Source organism: Cheilinus undulatus, linkage group 21 (genome assembly GCF_018320785.1).
Source record: "Cheilinus undulatus linkage group 21, ASM1832078v1, whole genome shotgun sequence".
Taxonomy (NCBI): Eukaryota; Metazoa; Chordata; class Actinopteri; order Labriformes; family Labridae; genus Cheilinus; species Cheilinus undulatus.
This window is the reverse complement of record NC_054885.1, coordinates 12,569,837-12,594,136: the sequence shown is the minus strand read 5'-3', so window position 1 is coordinate 12,594,136 and position 24,300 is coordinate 12,569,837. Positions and strand designations below refer to the sequence as shown.

The 24,300-nt window shown below is 39.0% G+C and overlaps 1 protein-coding gene across 1 annotated transcript; it reads left to right on the top strand.

Annotated features, from left to right (window-relative positions):
- The first annotated feature begins 2,365 nt into the window (after positions 1-2,365).
- mmd2a (monocyte to macrophage differentiation-associated 2a) lies at positions 2,366-22,091 on the top strand. The gene is made up of 7 exons (XM_041817057.1): positions 2,366-2,730; positions 11,889-11,970; positions 14,992-15,152; positions 17,219-17,293; positions 17,383-17,484; positions 17,638-17,707; positions 20,174-22,091. Exons 1-7 carry the CDS (start codon positions 2,702-2,704, stop codon positions 20,372-20,374), a joined length of 720 nt encoding a protein of 239 aa, XP_041672991.1. The 5' UTR covers positions 2,366-2,701; the 3' UTR covers positions 20,375-22,091.
- Positions 22,092-24,300: the final 2,209 nt, after the last annotated feature.

Here is a 24,300-nt window from a genome sequence, read left to right as displayed (position 1 = left end):
ACTTGAGGACAGAACTTGAGTGAGATTAAAAGATTAAATGAAAATGTGAGGAGAGGCGTATAGCCACTCTGCAATAAAGCCCAGATCAGTGGAGGACTGCAGTGATGGCTGTCCTTCTTTAACTTCTTCTCATCTCCACACAGGATCTCTGGAGCTCAGTCAGAGTCACCATCAGGTTCTCGGTCACCGCTCTTGCCAAGGCCCTTCTCCCTGCTAAGCTTGGCTGGGCGACTAGCTCTTGGGAGAGCCTTGAGAGAGTACCAAACTTCTTCCATTTAAGAATTATAGGTGGGAGATTCTCAGTGGATGAAACAGGTGTATCAGGCAACGAGTGTTGTAACACTCGAGAACAGTCATGGCCTCAAGACTGGTCTTGAGAGCATTTTTCCTCAGCTTGTCTTGGTCTTGGGCTGGCCAGACTTGGGAAATTCCATCAAGACCACCACTCATGTGCTATTCTTCGGCATCTTGGTCTTGGTCTAGGTGCACTCTGGTCTTGGGCATGTCTTGGTCTTGGATAGTGTGATCTTGACTACAAAACAGGCAACAAAGCACTCATGCCGGCAGTCTTCAAGCCCTAACTTGTACAAGTGTTGAGCTGAAATGACTACTTTTAGTTTAGTTTCTTGTAGCCAAATGTTGCCTCACAAAATAGTGCTGAACACAGAGGCTTGAACCAACATTATATCTGAGCCAGAACTTACTAAATTGCGCAGTGCAACCATACCCATCTGTAGCGCTATATAGCCTAGTTCCCACATGTGCCTCCAGTGTGGTCTGCTTAAAGGGACAATGCGCACTGAAATCACTGGAGGCTAATGCCACTACTATTCCAAAGTACCTCATACAACCCAACTTTAAAAATAAAGAAATATCCCTTTAATTATCTTGATAAAACACTTTTCTTTAAAAAACAGAAGTTACAATGTGTGTCACAGATGGCCCCCCTTTAATTTATTGGGCTATGGTAAATCCTCCTAACACCCTGCATGCACATATGAGGACATTACATCCTGGCTTTCTGACAAAATAGTAGTAATTTCTACTATTTTTGAGGAAATTATCTGTACTGCCTATTGAAGTTTAGGTTATTCATTTGAAATACTGGGAGAATTTGCTATCAAATTTTCATGAATTTCATTGATAATTTTGGGAATATATCTTTGAATTTTTCAAGAATTTTCATGGAAAATTTGGGAGATATTTACATATTTTTCAGAGCTTCATTAGAAGTGTTTTTGCCTTGAATTTTCTGGTATTTGCATGATTTTTTTTTTTTTGATGTGTCAGGATAGTTTTTTATAATTTATTTTTAATTTGATAATTTTTATAATTTGGGGGGAAATTTTATTTGACTTCTTTGAGAAAACTTTAGTTTGAGATTTTTAGGTATGCTCATGGAACCTTGTAACATTATTTATTAATTTTGGGAATTTGGTTGTGAATTGGGAAGCAGGGTATCCTTTGAAATTTCTCGAATTTCATGGAATTTTCAGGGGATTTGTTAGCTTATTTGGGGGAACTGTCCATCATTTTCCATGGAATCTTGGGGAATGCGTTTTTACATTTTGGAGAATTTGCTCTTAGAATTTTTCAGGAAAATAAATAGAATATTGATGAGAATCCCTGTGGATGCTGATCTTCAATAATAAAGATTCATTGTAAAATTAGAGGATTTTTTTTTTTTAAAAATTGGGGATGTTTTTATGGGAAACTTTACAAAAATATGTTTATCTGTACTTTTTATAGTCAAAGGTTGAGCTTTTAAACTTATGAGGTCCAAATTATCCCAAATACGAGGGAGAAAATAAAGGCTCAGGTCTCAGAGAATATAAATGTATGTTTTGGTATCTCTAGGGATCTTAAGATCTTAAATCAACGGGTTGAATAGATTTTTTTATTGTCTAAATGTCTGTTTATACTGCAGAGAAACAAGTGTGGAACCAAAAACTTCTGCTTGACAAATTTTAAAACACCAAATATTTAAAATTCGGTGTTGTCTAGACTTAAACACTGTTTATTTGACATTTTGTACAGTTGCTTATTTCCCCGATATAAAGGTCTTTATTCGTGACGAAAGTCCCATGTAGTAAGTTTTCTTGGCATGTTTTATGGAAGCAAAGTAGAAGAAACTTCTAGAATATTTTGAATGGTAAAGTTAGGTTTGGTTATCACCGTGGCGTCTGTTTTCCAATCACATGTGAACGCCACACCAGTTTGTCCAGTTGTGAGTGTAAACCAACCAGGAGAGAGTGTAACTGTAGCGTGGAGATCTGTCTGTTTGCTGTTGGGTTATCATCAGACAGGATAAGGGAAAGGGGAGGGGAGGAGAGGAGGGGAGGGGTTACAAACCCAGTCCCGCGGAACATCCTGCGAACACATCTGAGGCTGGGAACTAAACTCCCCTCACTGCTAACAAAACGGCTCACATCGCAGCTCGCGTGCCTCTGCCGGGATGTCTCGCCTTTTAACACGAGGAAAAGTCCCTGTACTTTAACTAAACTCGCCCAGTTGTTGTGTAGTTCACTCTGCGGGTCGCTCCCCCCTTGTTGGACTTATGTGTTCATGTTTTGGACACGCGGCGGTGGGACATCCGGAATGGAGAATCCGTAGGAGGAGACGCTGCGCGCTCGTGGGCTGCTGTTGGTAAATAGAGGCGAGCGCAGCAACGCACGCGCGCTCGCTAGTTTACACGCACGAAATGGACTTTAAAAAGACAAAATTTGGAAGGTGAGTTTTGTTTTGTGTTGATTTTTCTCACTGTAAAGTTGAACACTGGATGTGTGGTACAGTGTCAGATCCTGTTCATCCATGCGCACTAACGAGCTGGCACAGAACAATCACAGGGATGTTATAGATTAGTTTGTGTGTGTGTAGATGAGTGTGTGATGGGGGGGGGGGGGGGGGTTACTAGCTGGGTGTCCATTTATCTTTTTCTATGTATAAAGTTAATTGGAGTAGAGGAGAAAGAGGTAAATTGTCATTCTGGTCAACTCCGGCACTAGAAGCCACTTTTCAAAACTGCATTTTGCTTCTCTTACGTAATCTTACTTTTGAAATACGCCACAGTAACTTAAGCTTAACTTTTTTTACTTTATACAAAAAATAAAATTAAAACTGTTCTACTCACTTAGCCAGCCTTTATAAGTAACTTTTGGCCCATTTACAATAAACTTTGATATGTATGATCGAATGTTCATTTTAACAGAACAGAGCAGTGAAATTATTCAGGCCGTGTGTGAGTGGTGATATGTTAACCGAAGTTGCGTGTCAAGGCTAGCCTGCAAAAAAGCCACTCATCCATGCAAGTTGGCTTATGGCCAATTCAGACTGTGTGTGTGTGGAGGCCACGAAACAGTTGTGTCACAACTTGATTTTCATTTTTGGCATGCATTTTAGTAAGTCAAGGCCTTCGGACTGCATACTTGAGTGCCACCTTTTTCACCTATTCTGTGAGCTCTGCATCTCTCTGCCAAATTAGGCCGGGAAATGACAAATAGAGAGCCATATGTACCGAGTTTTATTTTAGGAAATAGAGTAGGGTCTATCTCTAGCCCTCACCCTAACCCTAAGCCTTCAGCCAATGTGTACAAATGCAAAGTAGCACATCTCGATAGGTAGCACAAATCAACAAAACACTGGTCTAATAAAGTTCTCAAAATTTAAATTGTTGCTGGAGCTTTGTGTTTAAACATCAGTAGACTATGCCATTGGAAAGAGAAACACTTAGAGTTTTTAGTTTTTTTAAAATAAAAGTCCAGTGTAGCACTTCTGTAGCAAATCTAGCATCATTTGTATAGAGTGCTTTTATTCATTACATTTTCCCAGGTTCAGTTAGGCTTTACAGTGAATCAAGTAAGGGAGATTTACTGAGACATATGTGGCAGTCTACACACTCCAAATGCACAACCAGTCTGAAATGAGTACATTTCCATATGCAGTACCGGCTTGACTTGACTCGACCAGACTTGACTCAGTTTTAGTACTGGGACCCTCATTTTTCATTACGGTTGATAGTAGTGTAAGGCATATAATCGAAATCTAGAGTAAATCACAACATGGCCTAGCCTGTAGCAATTTTCAAACCACAGAAGGTGCAATGTCTTTAACCTAAATATGTAAAAATACCAGTTTTAGACTTTTTTTTTCTGCCACAGGGTTGTTATGGTCTAAACATCATGCAATCATTCAAATTTTGTTTTTGAAGAATAGTTTACAAAGATGCTACTTTTCCCAATTTGGTATGTTTTGCTTTATCAAATGAAAATGACACAAAAATAACCATTCCCTACAATACAACAATTCATACTGAATTTGCAAAATGAGTCAGCATAATCTAAATTAGTTGTTTTTACAAAAGTGTGTAGCCCCAGTTTAATTATATTGTATTGGCTATAACATAGAATGATACATTGCCTGTGTTTGCTGAAAAATACATAAGATGAGGACCAGAAAATAATCACATGTTGAATTGGAATCACAATGTTGGGGAAAAATCACAATTACGTAGATTATTTTCCCAAATCTTTCAGCCCTAGTTGATAGTACCTCTCAAGTGGAGCTTTTCCACTATGACTTTGGGCTATGCTGAGCCAAACAAAGCTAAGATGATTTACTTTTTCATCACCAGTTTGGCGGTGTCAGGCTACGCCGAGCCGTGCCCAGAATGGTCGGTGACGTCAAAGCGGTTTGTCAGCAGTCAGGGACGCATCACAGACGTGCTTAAATAGCAACCGCTGCACCAAACTTTGAAATACCTGCTTGAGAAGAATTAGAGACAATGGACGATTCTTCAACAAAACAATGCGTACTGAAGCGCTGCTATTTAACACCATAGACTGAAAACACTGTGTCATCAGCTCTAGATGTGTGCTAAAATGGGTAGCTTGGTTGTGGTGGAGGGTGCATGGCGGCACAGGGGTTAGCACTGTTGCCTCACAGCAAGAAGGTCCCTGGTTCACTTCCTGGTCAGGGCCTTTCTGTGCGAAGTTTGGATGTTCTCCCCGTGCACGCTTCCTCCCACTACCACAAACATGCTCATCAAGTTAATTGGTGACTGTAAATTGACCGTAGGTGTGAATGTGAGTGTGCCTGGTTGTCTGTCTCTATATGTCAGCCCTACGATTGACTGGTCCAGTCCAGGGTGTACCCTGCCTCTCGCCTAATGACAGCTGGGATAGGCTCCAGCCCCTCCCTGCGCCCCAGAACGGGATAGGCGGTATGAAAAATGGATGGATGGATGGCTGTGATGGAAAAGGAAATACCTGCTGTGCATTGCTGCCATGCTGAGTCAAACCAAGTAGAGCCAAGCTGCTCAATGTAATGGAAAAGCCCCAAAGGTAAACTGAGTTGTCATTGAGCAGCTGCACAAACTACCACATTGCAGGCGATAGTGTTCTTGGTTGTCTGTCTTTGGCTTTTTGCCACAAAAGGAGACTATAGCTGCATTTCCATTACAGTTTTCTGCAAAACAAAGCAGTATTTCTTAAATTTCTACTAAGTGCAATTGTGCTTTGAACACATTTCTATTGAAGGAAGTTTCGGGTATGAGCCTCGCAATTTTCATAATTTTCATCTCATGAGACTCTGCTGCGAGGAAGCTGGACATTTGAAACCTGTTGCGTGTTGGTATGGTTGTGATTACATCTGCAGCAGTTGCCTTGATAATTTTGAACAAAAGACGAAGGCAATGGATGATAGTTCAGAGGCAAAGTCCGTATGTATGGCAAAAGCCACGTGTAAGGGTATAAGTATGATGTTAAGGAAAGTCTCGTCTCCTCTTCTGTCCACACATATTGCACCATGTTGTCTTGAGTAAACAGGTCACGTGACACCATATGTAACGTCCTTTTATATCGAAACATCTGAAAAACCTCCGCATGAGAGCATAAAACTTTTTACCGATATTTGACAGGCTTTTCGAAAGTCAGGTGTTTCCATTACCAGCTTTTAATTGTGCTATTTAGATTTTGCGCATTTCTGAGGGTAATGGAAACACAGGCAGTGTCTCAGTATCATATTTTCGTATGAGCTCAGTACCTCGCCATAGATGATCCCAAAAAAAGGACCAGGTACCATGTATGACTGGAAATTCAAAAACACAAAAAATAACAAAGCAGAGCTGAGACAAGTCAAACCTGTCTGAATTTGCTCGATTATCTCGTAGTTTTAGATTTTGTTGGGATTTCTTCTCCCAATAAAACTTAGCAAAGTTTCAATTTGTGATTTTTATGTTAAGAGAGATCAGATATGCTCGCAAGCACTAAAGATGTTCAGTCGGTTCGCATCCAAATGACTGTACTTGTTTAAAGCTTAGGATTTTATCCCAGGTTGATCATCCCCCAAGTTTGCTTACTCTTAAGTTGCGTTTGACTTGTCTTTAGGGTCGGAGTCTGGTTGTACATGAATGGAAAATGTTAGTTTGTGGAGTGCTGCTTTGATCTACCATTACTTTCCACACATTATAGGATCAAAAGTGCTAAAGAGTAGCACTCTTACAATTAAAATATCATTTACATGGTCAAAATTGCTGAATTTGTTGAACCAAGTTGATTCTCAATTTATGCAATCCGAGATCCTTTAGAGAGTAGTTCAGTGTATTGCTTCAGTGTGCTGTTGCTTTTTACAGCCTAAAACGATGCACGCACAACTGTTCACGGTTTTCTCAGACATGAATTTGTCTGTTATTTAACCTGGTCTATGTCTACTTGTGTGCTTGTGTGTTTGATGTGGGAGTCTAGAGATAAACGAGAGTTGGCGATAATCGTGAGAACTGGAGTTTGAGTCCCAGGAGAGAAGAACTTGATCTTTGCTGTACAAGAAATAACCCTGGGGCTACAGGGAGGGTACAAACACACAAATACACACAAAAACACACATTCTTACAGACGATGCAAGATCCATCCATAGGTTCTGATCCTCTTAGATGCAACGGATCCTATTAATGTAAGGAATGTGCTGATAGTAATGGGCTTTTACATGTAAACACTGACTTAAAACATGCTTTATTCACCATTACATAAGCAGGTAGCTCTGTATCTCACCATAAGACAAAGAAGAAATACAAATGTGTAGAAAGAAAGAACCTGAAAAGAAGGACGAGAGAATGGAGGAGAAAATAGTGAGGACAACAATGCCCTCTCTGATCAAGGCCTGTGAATCCCTGCGCCTTCCTCTCAGCTCATTACACACCAAAAACACACACACAAACACAGTTTTGTCATAACTGATTAGAGGACATCAGAGCTCAACAATACAACAACAGTGCTCCAGAAGATACTGCTCCCTTGTTGTGCTCTTGGCATGGCCGTGACGGATCTGCAGAACAAGAGAAAAGGCAGCCATTGACCTTCTTCACACAGAAGCCATTTTCTGTAATCATTATCTTTTCATTGCTTTAGGATTAAATGGCAGAAAGACAAAAATAAGATAATCCAATATTAGGAGGAAAATGTAGGTATGATAATCCATTAGCTAGCACCAGACATTAGCTAATGTTAGCAATCAGTCACTTACGAGGTTAAATCATCTAAGAATATTATCAGCTATGTGCATTGTTATATTAACCTGCTTGCAGTAATTGGCCGGCATGCTACATTGGTAAAGGAATAGATTTCTATGGCCAATGTAATGTTATCTAACTAGTCAGTTACTTGGTCTAAAGCTGGAAAGTGGCAGAAAGCTGATAGTACTCATTTTGCAGTGCTAGGTCAACATGTTACAATATCAAAGCAATTTTAAATACGAATGTAGATTTAGAATGCCAACAAACCCACATAATTTGGGGAAAAAATATCAGTTCCACCTAAAAAAGTCATTCTTTAAAACCAACATCAATTTTAAATGTTCTCAACGTGTCTTAATCCTTCTAAAAACTCACATATTGATGATCAGTGATTTTCATTTCTGCCTGCTAAAACAGCAAAAACAGTTTATTTTTGAAGTTATATAGCAAAGGTACAAAACTAAAAGTTTGAAATTGGCGCTGTAAGAAGAACGTAAAAGTAAGTTGTTTGGTTTACTGAAGTTACAAACAAACAAACCAACAGACAGGCAAAAACAAACACAGGGCTTTATTCCAACATTTAAGCCAGCCACCTTGAGCTTGTGTCAAAGGAAAATGGCGGTCATATGAAAAAGATGAATTAAGTAGTCTTAAGCCAGTATTTTCTGCCCCCACCTTGAAACATTGAATGAATTTATTGTTCGCATTGCAAGAAATACTTAAGACATTCATGTGTAAATGGGACTTGAATAAGGTTGATGATGGGTCTTTATTACCATTAAATGTGCCGAGAAGTCTATAAATAGAAAATAAATTAGCATGAGGAAGTGGCTCCTTATGTCCTGCAGTGCAAGTAAGTAAGAAACAAATCTGTTTGTTTATGATTAGTGTGAATCAGAGCTAGAAAGCCCAGATGTCTTGTGATCCAGCAGCCAGACCTACAACAACAGGACGTGCTCGTGTCATGAGGGTCCTAGTAGCTGGTGCATAAAACCATACTTCCAATAATTGAACACAGCCAAACTCATACATCAAGCAGAAATGACCTACAGATATTCAATGTCTTTGTGTCTCTTTGCTTGTTAAAAGTTGATGATATACGACTCATTTTTACAATCTAGAAAGGTGTCTTTTACCACACACTGAAACCTAAGTGCATAATTCTTCAGCATTAAAATATACTAAAAAAACAGACCTATTAGTTACTTCAAAATGCCCTCAAATACTTATTTTACTTATTGTAATGCCTCAGTGCCAATAGCACAAATGTCCACACTGACTTAAACATTAGCTGTTTAGATTTTGGAGTTCATGGTTCAAAAGGCCTCATGTTCATCCCTTTCTTATAAACACAATATATCAAAAATGCTATGTGGGACTTTGTGCAAACTTTGAACTAATGTCAACTCTGACTTAAGGATGAACTGATGTGATTTTGTAGGCCCTAGGTCAAAGATCAAGGCCAGTATGGCCTCATGTTCATCCCTGTCTTGTGAACACAATATCTCAAGACACTTTGAGGGATTTTTTACAAACCTTGCACACATGTAGATAACACTGACATAAGGAATAACATCTTAGATTTTGGAGCTCATGGGTCACAGGTTTATGTAATTGGACCTCATGTTCATCCCTTGCTTGTAAACTTGATATCACAAGAGCACTAAGAAGGATTTTCTTAAAGCTTCTGACATATTTCCAGTTTGGCCTAGGGACGAACTGATTCGATTTTGATGCTCAAAGATCAAGGTCATTGGGCCTCATGTCCGTCCCTTTATAATGACCATAATAGTTCAAGAATGCTTTTAGCCATTATTCTTAAAATTTGCACAAACACTCATTCTGACTTACGTAAGAAATTTTTAGATGTGAGAAATCAAAAGTCAAGCTCATCAGGTCTCATTTTCATCTCTTGCTTGTGAATGTGATACCTCAAGAACACTGTGAGGAATATCATCCCTCTGATTTAAGGATGGACTTCGCTGATTTTGGAGGTTTAGGTCACTGGGCCTCATGTTCATCCCTTGCTTGTGAACAGATGTCTCAAGATGCTCAAAATGCTTTGAGAGATATTTGACAAACCTCGCACACATGTTCTCTCTGACTTAAGGATGAAGTTCTTAGATTTTGGAAGCTGTAGGTCACAGGTTAATGTCTCTGAGCCTTACGTTCATCCCTTGCATATGAATGTGGTATCTCAAGAACACTACGAGGGATTTTCTTCAAACTTTGTACATTTGGTTCCTCTAACTTAAGGATGAACTTCTTAGATTCTGGATGCTGTAGATCCTAGATTAATGTCACTGGACCTTATGTTCAACTTTCTTGATGTTAGCAGCCAAAGGTCAAGTCACTGAGGCTTATGTTAATCCTTTGCTTGTGAATGTGATATCTCAAGAACACTAAAAGGGATGTTCTTCAAACTTTGCACATTTGTTCCTTCTGACCTAATGATCAACCTTAGATTTTGGAGGCTGTAGGTCTCAGGTTAATGTCACTAGGCCTTATGTTCATCCCTTGCATGAGAACATGATGTGTCAAGAATGCTTCAAAAATATTTTGACAAGCTTCTCATAACTATCCATTCATACTCAAGGATAAACTATTTAGATTTTAGCAGCCAAAGGTCAAGTCATGGAAGCTCATTTTCATCCTTTGCTTGTGAACAGGAATTCTTAAAACTGCTTTGAGGAGTTTTTGACAAACTTTGCACATTTGTTCTTTCTGACTCAAGGATGAAAGTATTAGATTTTGGATGCTGTAATTCACTGGCAGGTGTAAGTCACTGGGCCTCATGTTCATCCCTTGCTTGTGAATGCCATATCTCAAAAGCTTTCATGGATTTTCTTAAAACTTCTCACAAACATCCATTTTTATTCAAGGGTGAACTGTTTTGATGTTACTGATCAAACTTCATGGTCATGGGGCCACATGTTCATCCCTTGCTATAGGATATTTACAGATCACACTACCACAGACTGAACTTTTAATGTTTTGCCTTTATGTTACTTTTGAAGGCCAGGGTTGGGCATTTTTTCCCAATACTGGTGCCAAATCAATACTTTTAAAATGGCGTCTGTGCCTAAATCAATACTCTTAAAAGGTAAAAAGTGTGGTAAATATGGTGGGTGAATAAAAGTTGTCTTGGAATTATAAATGATTCAAAGGAAGATCTTAAAAAGATGCCAATAGGACATATAAGTAAAGATTTAGCTTATTATGAAAGAGGCTCATATATAACACAGTTTGTGCCTTTCATTTGGAGGGATGGAGAGTCAGGTACCAAAATAAAGCACTAAAATCTGCCATATAATTCAGAGTGGTAGGTATAGGATGTTTTGGTACCAGTACCATGATGGTGCTGGATTTTGATATTCATCCCTATTGAAGGCATGTATCTGTCAGTCAGAGTGTTAGTTTTGGCGATGAAACTCCTACACAAGAAATAAAATGTGTTCATTAAGTATTCTTCTACCCATTCTTCCAAATTTTAACTTTAAAAAAAATCATTTTAAGGCTGTTCAGTTTTGTTTTTAAACAAATGTATGACAAGCTTGGATGACTGGATTCTGAAATTTTTGAAGGATGTTTTGAAGAGTTTTGGTAATCAGGTGTTTGTACAACATATAATTGAAGATTTGTCATTGTTTGTCATTTAATTTCTCCTGAATGCTCCTGTGATGGTGCAGAATTAACACACTGTTATAGCAAACAGCTATGGAATATGCGTGTGTGTGTGTGTGTGTGTGTGTGTGTTGTTGTGTATGAGGCATGATGCCAGGGTGTTATGATGAGCTGTCGGCCTACATGTGTAATCAAATAACCCAACTGACTGAAAGAGACACACCTGTGGCCCCTGCATGAAAAGCACACATGCAAACTAATGTGTTTGTGTTTGTTCGTGTACGTGTGTTCATCTTGACGTATGAAATGTGGTTTCGTAACATCTCCAGATGTGTTTTCCCCCCTGTAAGCCGGGATTGAGAGATTTACTGCTGATTACATAGCCCACATAACACACATGCTCACACTCACACAGATGTAACATTGCTGGTAGTATCACAGCAAGAAAAAAATGATGCAAATGTATTCAATGTAAGCGGTCTGTGGTATCCTGTTGTTCTTGTACTGGCAGTGACATTCATGTTTGGCATAGCAACACAGACAGTAGCCCCAGAAACGATGAGGAACATAAAAATTCAGACAACGTGATGTGGATTAGAGTCCTGTAAATCCGCCAAGAATGACCATCAAACACACAACCACACACATAAATACACACGCTGTTAACTCTTAAAGCTCTACTTCATTTTCAGTAAAGCTCTGCTTCTTTCTTTCTTTCTTTCTTTCTTTCTTTCTTTCTTTCTTTCTTTCTTTCTTTCAGGTTCATGAACTCGAGGGTTCCAGCCAGTAAGAGATACCAGCCGACTGAGTATGAACATGCTGCCAACTGTGCCACACATGGGGTGAGCAAAAATAGCACAAACCAGACAGAAGAATGCAGACTTTAAGAATTAAAAACAGCATCTCTTAAGCTTTTTTGGTTCATAATCTCTACTGGTTCAGTTTGTGGCAGATTTAGTATAGATGTATTTATTTAGGACTGATTGTACAGTCCCTATAAAAAAGCATTATCTTGTTGGATGTTTCTCCCTTTCATTGATTTTAAAGAAACCTCTTTAGTGTCAAAGTGAGAACAGCTTACTACAAAGTAATGTCAATCCAGTTAATATATCTAATGTAAAACAAGCCAAGGCACAACTCCTCTATTGTACTGAGGTCTGGGCCTTCACTTGGCCACTCCAGAACATTCACCTTGTTGTCTTTAAACCATCATTCAGTCATTGTATTACTGGAAAATAAATATTCTCTCAAGACATAGTTTGCTTGCATACTGAATAAGATTGTCCTCCAAGTTTTTTCTATATTTTGCTGCATTCACTTTACCCCCTTTACAAGCAGGACCGGTTGCCAAGAAGCATCCCCACAGCATGATGTCGCCACCACTGTGCTTCACAGTGGGGATGGTGTGTTTGCGGTGATGCGTAGTGTTTAGTGTCCGCCAAACATGGCCAAAAAAAACACCATTTTGGTCTCATCAGACCAAAGAACTTTGCTCCACTTTGGGCCGTGGAGTCTCCCACATGCCTTCTGGCAAATTCTAGTCCAGATTTAATATGAATTTTCTTCAACAGTGGCTTTCTTTGCCACTTTTGTCTTCATGGTGTAATGGTAGCCAGGAATATTGGTTAACCAGCGACTAGACCTTCCAGACACAGGTGTCTTTATGATACAATCACTTGAGACACATTCACTGCACTCAGCTCATACCCATTTCACTAATTGTGGGACCACAAGCCCCAACTGTCTGGAGCTCTGTTGAATCAGGTCAGCCACTTTAAAGGGGGTGAATATTTATGCCCTTATTTTACCTTACATATTTTTGTTTTGTTGACATTACTTAATTTAAATCTGTTTTTTTACTTTGACATTTAAGAGGATTTTTTTCAAGTTCTTCTGTCAGATTAGTCCAATTTTATTGACCATGACCGATTAATAAAATCAGTAATAGGGTAAAACATCCATCAGGGTGAACACTTTTAGTGTCTATCCCAGTATTACAATTACAAAAGGTTGGGGCGCTCTGCCGAAAATAAATAAAAACAGAATGAATCCCAGCTCCGTACATATTGGTTCATTTCTCTTTTTGCAACCCTTTGATATTCCTGTATTTAGGTGCCATGTAAATTAACTCATATTGTGCTTTTATATAGTGTTTATTCTAATTATTCCATCTTTTATCTTGACCTTTCTTCAGTAAGATTTAAATTGTATGTCTCAGTGGATCTGTTAAGTTAGATGCCTCTAAAAATGACGAGGATTGGGATGAACGAGGTGAAATGAGGATGGTTTTTTGCCATGCCATAGAGGCAGTGGGCTATAATCTGTGCCTGCAGCATAATCTGCAGTAATCCCCGTGTGCTTCTATCTCCGACAGAGGGAGACAGAAAGTGAATGAAAGATAAAAATAGATGAAAGAAACATGAAAATAATGAATGTGGAGCTTTAAAAATGCTAAAGCTTTATTCAGAAATCTTGTCATGATTCTTGGCATCATTCATTCAGTCACTCCATTCTGCACGCCATCCAAAACAAATATCATGTGGTCTTTATGAGTAACAAACACAGTTAAAGGAATTGTTTTATATAAAGTGCTTTGCAAAAGCATTTGCCCCCTTCCTGAGTTCTTCTTCTGTGATGTTTCAGATCATCAAACAAATTTTCAAATTAGAAGAAGATAACCTGAGTAAAAAGGCCATCTGAACCTACCTTGTGAAATAGTAAGTACCCCCAGGTCTTTAGATGTTCTTTTGTTTTTTTGGAACTTCCTGAATGAGTTATGAATGCATTCTTGGAGTATTTTGGTTGGCCAGCCACTCCTGGGTAGGTTCACCACTGTTGCAAGTTTTCCCCATTTGTGGATAATGGCTCTCACCATGGATTGTTGGAGTCCCAAAGCCTGAGAAATGGCTTTGTCAACTTTTACCAGAGTTGTAGATGTACTCTTGGAGTATTTTTGGTTGGCTGGCCACTCCTGAGATGGTTTAGCACTGTTCCAAGTTTTCTCCGTTTGTGGATAATGGCTCTCACCATAGTTCTTTGGTGTCCCAATGCTTAAGAAATGTTTGTTACCCTTTCCAAGGTTGTTGATGCACTAAGAGTACTTTTGGCAGGTTGGCCACACCTGTGAGGTTTAACACTGTTCCAAGTTCTCTCCATTTGTGGGTAATGGCTCTCAGTGTGGCTTGGTGGAGTCCCATAGTCTGAGAAATGGCTTTGTCACCTTTTACCAGAGTTGTAGATGTGCTCTTGGAGTATTTTTGGTTGGCTGGCCACTCCTGAGATGGTTCACCACTGTTCCAAGTTTTCTCCGTTTGTGGATAATGGCTCTCACCATAGTCCATTGGAGTCCCCACGCTTTAGAAATGTTTGTTACCCTTTCCAAGGTTGTTGATGCGCTCTGAGAGTATTTTTGGCAGGCTGGCCTCACCTGGGAGGTTTAACACTGTTCCAAGTTTTCTCCACTTGTGGATAATGGCTCTCATTGTGGTGTTAGTGGAGACCCAGTGTCTTAGAAATGTTTATTCCCCTTGCCAGATTACAAATTCTTTTTTACATGGGGTCTGATAGGGTTGCATGTCTATGTGCCTTTTATAAACAGAATTATTTGAATACTGCATTTATATTTATTTGGATTGTCTTTGTTTTATATTGAAATTGGTTTGATGATCTGAAATATTCAAGTGTGACAAATGTGCCAAAACTAAGAAATCAGGAAGAAAGAGAATGCAACAGAAACTCCTTTTCAAAATTGCAAATACTAAAGTTAGTGTATATTTCTATGCACATACAGGATGTTTTGATTCTATTCTGTGTGTATTATGGGTGAACAAAGCTATTAGCTGTGTCCTTGTGATCTTTTCTAGTTGTGGATTCTCCCCAGTCTGGTTGGTGGATCTGTGCTCTACTTCCTGTCCGTGGACCAATGGCATCGTGTGGCTGCCTGGCTCTACGGGAGCGGTCTCACCGGCCTGTTTGTCACTTCAACTCTCTTCCACACCGCTGCCTGGAAAATCAGCCATCTCCGGTCTGTTTGTGTGCATGTGCATGTGGGTGGATGTTTGTGTGTTTGAAAAAAAAAAAAAGGCTTGTAAGGATTTCATGTTTACTTCATCCTCAGACATCCAGTTTGTTAATTACAGCACAGCTTGTAGGGCAAGGATCAAAGAACAGATGTGACCTGGTAATGAAAGTACTTAACATCTTCAACTCACATCTTCTAAAGAAACAAGCTTTTATGAAATCAGGCTTTCACATATCTGGTATATCTGAAACTGTAATCTACATTGGATTTTGGTGTTCTGTTTCATTTTTGCTATGTATTCTATGAAGCAGAGGTAGTTAACCATTAACTGTTAACGATCACCAATCACCTGTGAGTGAGATTGGCTGATACAATACAATCTTAATTTATGTTTTGATATCACAGCTGGTTCAACAGTGGGTCCGGCTATTTCGCTCTGTAGTGCACTGGAACCTCCTACAGGTGGCAGTGTAACCTGATAAAAGGAGCACAAAAGTCATCCTTGTTCAGTCAACAACATGCTTTCACTTCCTTCGTTCAACAGAGAAGGACAAAAACCTCCCAGCTGATTTAGTCCATGTGTTTATTTATAGGAATTAATTATTAACCTCCCTATTGTTCCCTTATTTCTTTTTCAGTTCATCATCAACCCGAAGTTCCTTGTTTTCTTTCAAAATAAAAGTGATCTGTATCCAGATAGGAAGTCACCTGCCCTTATTGTAAGACAATGCAAAATACAAAATGAAAAAGAACAGTTTTAAAATGCAAGAAAGTGGAATTTCAAACTGGGACATAAAGAGATTAATTGCGATTAACTACATAAATTCAGAGATTAATTGCCAATAAAAATTGCAACTGTTTGACAGCCCAAATTTTTAATTAAAAATTGCCAATACTGATGGTTGTCAGTTAGTCAGGGAATCATTAGTTAAAATGCTATCTGATAAAAAGATAAAAGCGACAAAGCTCAACCCAGCTTTATTTATAGAGCACCTTCCATTAATGAAAGAATTTGGCCAAAAGAGCTTTACAGAATTATGACGGAAAGAAAGGAAAACAGGAATTGACAGCTCTAGCTAAAATTATGAAAGAACAGACAGGAAAGAAAATGAGAGAATATTAAAATAGTATTTAAAAATACATTCATGTGCACAGGCATGTAGGGCTCTGAGGATTAATGTGCCACAACCCGGGGCTGCGCTGGGGGGTGTTAGTCAAGCTTGACACATGTTGACACACGTGTGTCACTCACCAACAAGGTCAAGTTCAACAGCATTACTTGTCCTGGTCTTTTCACCCTTGGGGGTACACCCCAAGATCGCCAGCAGTTTTTGGGCCCTTGTGACAACCACAGTCTGACCTGGGTCTCATGGCAACCCTAAAACCTGTACCTTGTGCTTACACCCCACATCCACCCCTTACTCCACCCTAAAGCTGTGGATTTTGTTATTCTTTCAACAAATTAGTTTCCCATGCCCCTGGCAATATGCAAGGACATCTAGAGCAAGATCAGGGTTGTGTAAATCCTCTTTCCAGCCCAATGGTGTTCTCAATGCCCCTAATACAGCCTCAAGTTTGGCCCTAGCATGCCTAAAAGTTCTGCACAGTACTGTATATTTTCAGATCCTCTATTTAAATCATTTCCTCAATAGAACAGTGTGTAGCATGTTAAAGCATCAGCTGTGATGTTAAAGCAGTCATTCCTAAAGTGGGGCTTGTGGCTTCCAATTGAATGTTCAGCTAACATGAATCTGCACAGATATCACGACTGCTAAATGAAGACAATGGTGGGTGTTATAAAGGAACAAACTTTTTTCTTTTTGTCACATCCTACCTGCTTGAGAAAGGTTTTTCTGTGTATATAAATATATGTATTTATGTTGGTGTATATGGTGCAAAGTAGGAGGGCTTCATATAAGTTTGGGATCCACTGTGCTGAAGGAAGATGCCTTCCATATGAATGTGGTTAATTCTTTGCATAGTGATGTGTTAATTAGTCTGGAGCCTAGCAACAGTTAATGTGTGATGAGTAACAAAGCCTCATCTCTCCTTTGCTTTGTTTTGTGTAGGACAGTGGAGCAGCGTTTCCACATGTGCGACAGAATGGCCATCTACTTCTTCATAGCTGCCTCCTACTCTCCCTGGTGGGTTCTGTGTTTGTAAATGACATACAGAGTGTTGGGTAGCACACAGCTCACTAACAACACTTTAATTTTCTGATGTGTTTTATCAGGTTAATGCTGAGGGAGCTGGGGCCCTGGGCGTGCCACATGCGCTGGCTGATATGGGTCATGGCCTGTGTGGGATCTATGTATGTCTTCTTTTTCCATGAGAGGTAAAAAAAATCTCCCTCTTTGTGTCTCTTCTGAGTGCACTGGATTGACACAGTCAACCTGAAACCAAACTCCCATCCTTGAGTGTTTATAGCAAACACTGAACTGCTGTTTGAAGCAGAAAAAAATGGCATTTAATTGTTGTGCACTTGCAGGTACAAGCTGGTGGAGCTGTTGGGATATGTAGCCATGGGGGCTGTTCCTGCTTTGGTCATCCTGTCTATGGTAAGCACAAACCACAACTGTTTAACCGCTGTGTCTCTCTGCTTCCGAGAAACAAAACTCTTTCCTTTGAAACAGGCTTCCTGCTATTGTCTGGGACTCTTGCATTATCAATAGTTAAAGAAACAAACTGGTGGTTTTGTTTATTTAAGCCTTTACCGAAGTATCATATTTTTAGAGTAACAACTGACAGTTATTTTCTGAAGCTTATATTTTTAGCTAACTTCCTTTTTCTCAGCAGGATCACTGGTGTCCAAATTAACTCAATTTTGAAGACAAGCAAAGGCTGATTTTATTGGTTGTCATGGTGGGAATAATTCTGTTTATGGCCCTATCTGGTTAATTTATTACACCCACTTCCCCTTTTCCATGCTAAATATTTGCTTAATTATTGACATCCATGCTAAGAGCTGGATGAATCCCATGTGATCTCCTTTGGTCTGAGGATAAGCTTTTTATTTATGTCTTAAATTTAACATTTTATGAGCCACCGCCTTTGTTCTTCTTTTTGGGTGCCAGAAGAGACCACATGTTAAAAAAGTGTGATTACCGGGGATGTCAATGTCACTTAAACCAGCCGAGTGATCAGCAAGCAGGAAATTAGCTTTAAAGTAAAGTGGCAGAGCCCTTGATTATAACTTAAACAGACCTGAAAACTTCAATATTGATGAAAGAGAAGAGTTAAGGAATAATTCAACAGGCGGAAATACAAAAAAGCCTTTATTTTAACAAGACTGTAACAATATTTTTTCATTAATGTTTATTTGTACTGTCTAGTAGTAGCAGTGTTAATTAGAGGCGAAAGAGCACATAACCAGTAGCCAAAGCTCACATCGCAAAATAGTACCAAACACAGAGGCATTCTGGGTAAAAAAAAATGGAATGCTTTGAAAATATTTGATATAGCTTACAATCAAGCCAGCACTGTTTTTTTGGATGCTTTAGGGCATTAGGTACTTTTGCACCCTGAGTGAAGTTACTGACTCAGTCAGAGAAGCCCTGCCTATATAGACCAGTTTCAACATTGTAAGGATGCTGTTATCGATGGTCAAGCACATTCTGGGTCAAAGTGCACCTTGCAGTCTTTCACTGTAGGACTAAACAGTTGACATTTGTTTAAAAAACTGAGCTATAATAACTTACATACAAATCTAATTCAACTGTGGTATCTTTATTTTTCTAAGTTAATTGAACACATTTTTAGTTTTAAGCAAACAGTGCTCGTTGACTTTAAGTGTTTCATGTAGCTGTACTCAAATTATTTGACCATCATTTCTTAATCTGCAGAGTTTTCCCAAAATGCCTTTGGGCATTAGACACTTTTGCACCATGAGTGAAGTTGCTGACTCAATTAGAACAGTCCTACCTGTGTGGAGCAACCATAGTACACAAGGGATAAACATGACAGAAGAGGACTTCCTGGTTTAGTGTGCACCTTTCAGTTATTGTTTCTTGTAGTCACTTAACTTTGCCTAACTTGAGTGGCATAAATGTTTAATGTTGACGTGATAGAGACATGTTATTCTGAGTTGGATCTAAATGGAATTTCCAAATTTTCCTTCCCAAAGTATTGGAAAGTTCCCAGTGTAGTTTTACTGAAAAAAGTTAAGTTAACCCAACAGAAATGTACAAGTGAAATTGAGTTGATATAACTTTGCTACTGAAAAATAAGTTTCTACTGCCTAAAAACTTTAACATAAACAATTTTAACAAGTATTTTGGGTATTTTCAACATGTTTTTGAAGGGGCAGCACTCACTGAGATCACTGGAGGCCAAGTACCTTATCCAACCCAACTTCAAAAAAATATCAGAATACCCCTTTAATTTTGTTAATGCTATTATATTACTTTCTGTTATTGTTATGGCTTATAAATACATCTCTACTGACGATAATGCATCATAATCAAATGTCAACACCAGTACTGCCACGGTCTACTGTAGGGAGTGATGTCATAATGGTCCTGCACCACCAAAAGGTCAAAAAGCATATGACTGTACCTCACAATACACTTGAAAATCAATGCAGATTTGGACAATATACCGTAAATGGATTTGACAAAAACATGCATTGCTTTACTCTTTAACCAGCAGAGGGCACTCTCTGCCTTGGCTTCTTTTGAGTATCAGTCCCTGAAGGAAGCGGTGACACATTTGATCATGAAATGAAGTTGCAAAGTGTAAGAACTAACTCTGCAACTTAACAATCAAAGTTTAATATGTACAAAAAGGGCAAGATAAAGATGTATTCTCCATTTTATTTGGGGTCAAAATATGTTAAATGTTGGTTGATAAACTTACTTCAATCTTATAGCTGTGAAAATTGGAAAATGGTAAGAAATCATTATAAAAACTTGAACCTGGTATTGTGATGTGTAATGTTAGAAAAACAGAGAAACACTCCATCAATAGAACCTTTTCTTCTTTGGTTTTTAAACTCTGCTTTGCTGTTATTGTTTTTTATGTTCCAGGTGGAGCGAGCAGGTGTATGTGAACTCGCAGTGGGAGGAGTCTTCTATGTAGTGGGCGTGGTCTTCTTTAAGAGCGACGGCCTTGTCCCTTTCGCGCACGCTATCTGGCATCTTTTCGTGGCAGCAGGAGCGTGTGTTCATTATTACGCTATCTGGAGGTACCTATACTTACCTGGGCCACTGCTGCAGACGTCAAGGTGACGAGCAGCCTTTACCAGAGACGACAACGTTTCTTACCGTGTCACTGACTGAGAAATATAGATTTTGAATAAGGGGACCACTGTGTCTTGGCTACAACTAATTGAATCACGAGGCTACACCTCGAGAGATGCTGCTAAGATGATCCGACTGTCGGCGATGATTGCTGAAGGTCAGATTAATTCTCTTCAGGTGGGACCAAACACTCGTAGACATTCACTCAAAAATCATTTAGGTTCAAAGTCAAATAAGAGACCAATCTGGATCCAGATCCAGATTTTAACATGTTGTTATCACCACACAGGTGGGATGTTTGCAAATAGGGCAGCACAACATTTGCCAGTACCATGGAGTTCAGTTGAGCCATATTTGATTAAGATTTTGGAAAATTAACTTTCTTGCCAAGAGCTTCATTGAAAACATTTAAATCCCAGTCTCTCTTTCCCCATATTTCCTGTCTTTCTTCCAGTAATGTTGGAATCATAAGCAAGGTTTGTAAATTAGTGCAACAATCATAATTTGATGTTAATGTAAACTGCATCTATTTACAAAAATGCATCAGGAGCTTGAAGGGTTGTCCAATTTTTGTCAGGAAGATTTCACTTCTATGCTTTAGCACTTGAAAATGAGGGGTATAAAAGTCAGAAATGAAACTCAGCCTGGATATTCATACTTCTATGCTAAGCTAGGCAAAACTAACCTTGCAAAGCAGATGGATTTGCCAGACTCCATCTCGGTCATCAGGCAAATCCACCTCAAAAAGCTCCAATCCACAACGTTTGTGCAAACGAGGCAGTACCTTCTGGTGGGGTTTAGTTGTACTCAAAGCCGTTAGCAATGGCTGCCTCCAGTACGTTGATTAGCTTGGATATAGCTCTAGTATAGCCCCAGTTTTATCAGAACTTGACCATGCTTCTGCATGAAGTACAGAATAAAAACAACACTAAAAGCATTTCACGATGGGAAAAATGTTTTTGCTCTTCTGCCGACCTGCTTCGACATGAGTTTGTGATAGTTACAGGGGGAAAGGGCCAGTTGTTGTGTGAGTGGTTGTATACAATAGCTGCTAGTGGAGTAATCAACTGCTGCTGTGGGTGTAGCCACATAACTGGACAAAAATTCTTTATTAAAGCAAAGGCAGAGAGCAACACTGAAAAGATGTTTTTGCTCTTCTCCCGGCCTGTTTTGGCATGGGTTTGCGATCGTTACGGGTGACGTTTGCCTTTGTATCCACTGGCTGCTGCTATAGCTATTAGCTCAGATGTAGCTGTAGGAAAGCAGCAGTCTTAATGAACTGAACCACATTTCTTTTTAAAACAAGAGCATAGAGCCACACCGAAAACTCATCTTGGTAGAGAAGACATCTTTGCAGCCGTGGCATCAGTTTTATTCACGAAAATCCATGAACAATCTACAGCAGTGGAAACACATCAGCTCAAGAGAAGCGCACCCGTATGTCATTTTGTCATGAGACTCTGATTGGCCTGTCATGATTGTGACAGACAGAGTGTTCCTCCAATCATCTTCTGTGAATTTTTGGAAAAGTCCTGCCCTTCCTAAACACTTTCTGTGGGAGTTTTCCCAGAAGAATGTGAAAAACATCCATGCAATAAATACACTGCCTGGCCAAAAAAAAGAGTCACCACCAAAAAAAAGGTCAAACACTCTAATATTTCGTTGGACCGCCTTTAGCTTTGATTACAGCATGCATTCGCTGTGGCATTGTTTCGATAAGCTTCTGCAATGTCACAAGATTTATTTACATCCAGTGTTACATTAATTTTAATATTGTTGATGGGAGAGTCTGACCACTGCGCAAAGCCTTCTCCAGCACATCCCAAAGATTCTCAATGGGGTTAAGGTCTGGACTCTGTGGTGGCCAATCCATGTGTGAAAATGATGTCTCATGCTCCCTGAACCACTCTTTCACAATTTGAGCCTGATGAATCCTGGCATTTTCATCTTGGAATATGCCCGTGCCATTAGGGAAGAAAAAAATCCAATGTTTGAGAAATGAGAAGTTACTCATTGCATCAGCTGGGGTTAAATAACTTGTTGCCAGCTGAAAGATAATCGCCCATGTAGTAATTATCCAATAGGAGGCTCGTACCTATTTGCTTACTTAAATCCAGGTGGCGACTTTTTTTTTTGGCCAGGCAGTGTATATGAAACATTCAGTCTGACGTGTCAGGTTAAGGCAAAACAGGAAGTTTATGTCCACTTTCTCATCAAACTCTTGGCAAGAAAGCAAATAACCAGTAGTAGTAGTAGTTTTGCAGTGTGAAAACATATTTCTTTAAATACAAATATCTGTAGCTGAACTGACAAGCATGTGTTAAGTTTTTACAAAGCAGCCCGGTTGAGTTCCGTTTAGTTTGCAATTATTTGCATTTCCATTGTCAAAAGTTGGGAAAGGCACCACAGTAACTGATCTGTACCATCCTACTTTGTTAGGACCCGTCTATTAAGTACCAATCATACCTATCCTGCCTTAGAGAATATAGCGAGGTTAACTGCAGCCCATCGATTGGTCCAAAGAATTGTCCCTTTCCATGTGACAGCAGTGATAATGGACAAGTGTTTAGTACTGAGTTGAACAGCTTTTTTCCTTGTTTTGCCATAAACATGCTTTTAAACGAAACTGAAGAGTACTTTTAATTTAATTTGAAATTACAGCTCAATTCAATACAAGAAGTTTTAAGCTGTTACAAACTGGTTCTAGGAGCTGACCCTTTTATGTTGGTTTTGTTCTAACAATAAAAATAATAAAGCCAGACTGGTAGAAAATGAAGAACTTTTTTGAGGCCAAAAGACCAGCTCTTCTTACTGAACTGAGCCAGGGATTACTCTACCAAACTATACCAAGCTACACTGAAACCAAAACTTACTGCTTTGTCGAAATGCATCATGAAAAGACGATCTGTACCGTCCTGCTTTTCTATGATATATCTACTCATGGGTACTGTTGGCTACAAACTGAACCAAACTGGGCCGCTTTGTGGAAATGCACAAATTTAGACTTAACTTTCCGTATTGTATGAACTCAGCCTTTCAAGGGATTCCATCCATAAATGTGCCAAAACTTACTACGCATAAGTACATTCCAGTTTCTGGTGCTAACCTCATTTGAAAGAGGAAAGTTTCCTCTAATTTCATTCCAGTTTTGTGCTTTTTTTTCTGCACAGCACCAACACATGACAATGTAGAGGTTGCAGTGCAAAAATTTCATTGAAAGAATTAACATTGCCGTCTTAGGCAGATGTATATTTAATGCTCCTGAGAAAGTCTTATTTTGAATTCTCAGTGAAAGATTTTTCCCCTACTGCTTTCATAAACAAACATGTGCAGGCGGGGTCTTTAGAGGCATATTTTGATTAAAATTTAATCTAGTTAACCGTCTTACAGACCAGATAAATCTCTCAGCAGTCGAAGATAGGAGGCCACTGGGGAAATGGCTTTTTTTTGTGATTCTATTGTGATTTATTCAGAGCAAATCAGCCTTAAAATCAATGTTACAGCGATCTGAATCATGAAAACTAGTTTAGGATAAGCTGATCTTATGTAACACTAAAACTTCAATAAAAAAATGCAGTAATGATCTTTATAGAGGAATGTGAATGCCACTTTTTCAGTTAAAGTGACACACTTCTCTAATATAGAGCACCTTTCTATCAGCAGTGATGTATAGAGTTTATTACAGTCTTCATAAAATGGATAAATGAACACATAGGTGTTTTATACAGATTATAAATGCAAATTTGTACTTTTATAGTTTAAATTTTATACTTCTGTCAAGCACTGTGTAGTTACACTTTCAGGTTTTACCACATTAAGTAGTTTAAATGTCTGTTTTACTCTTAGAAAAAGAGCAATTTCTCAGGAATTGAGCATTTCTTTTGTCTTTATTTTTTAATCGAATATTCTATTTT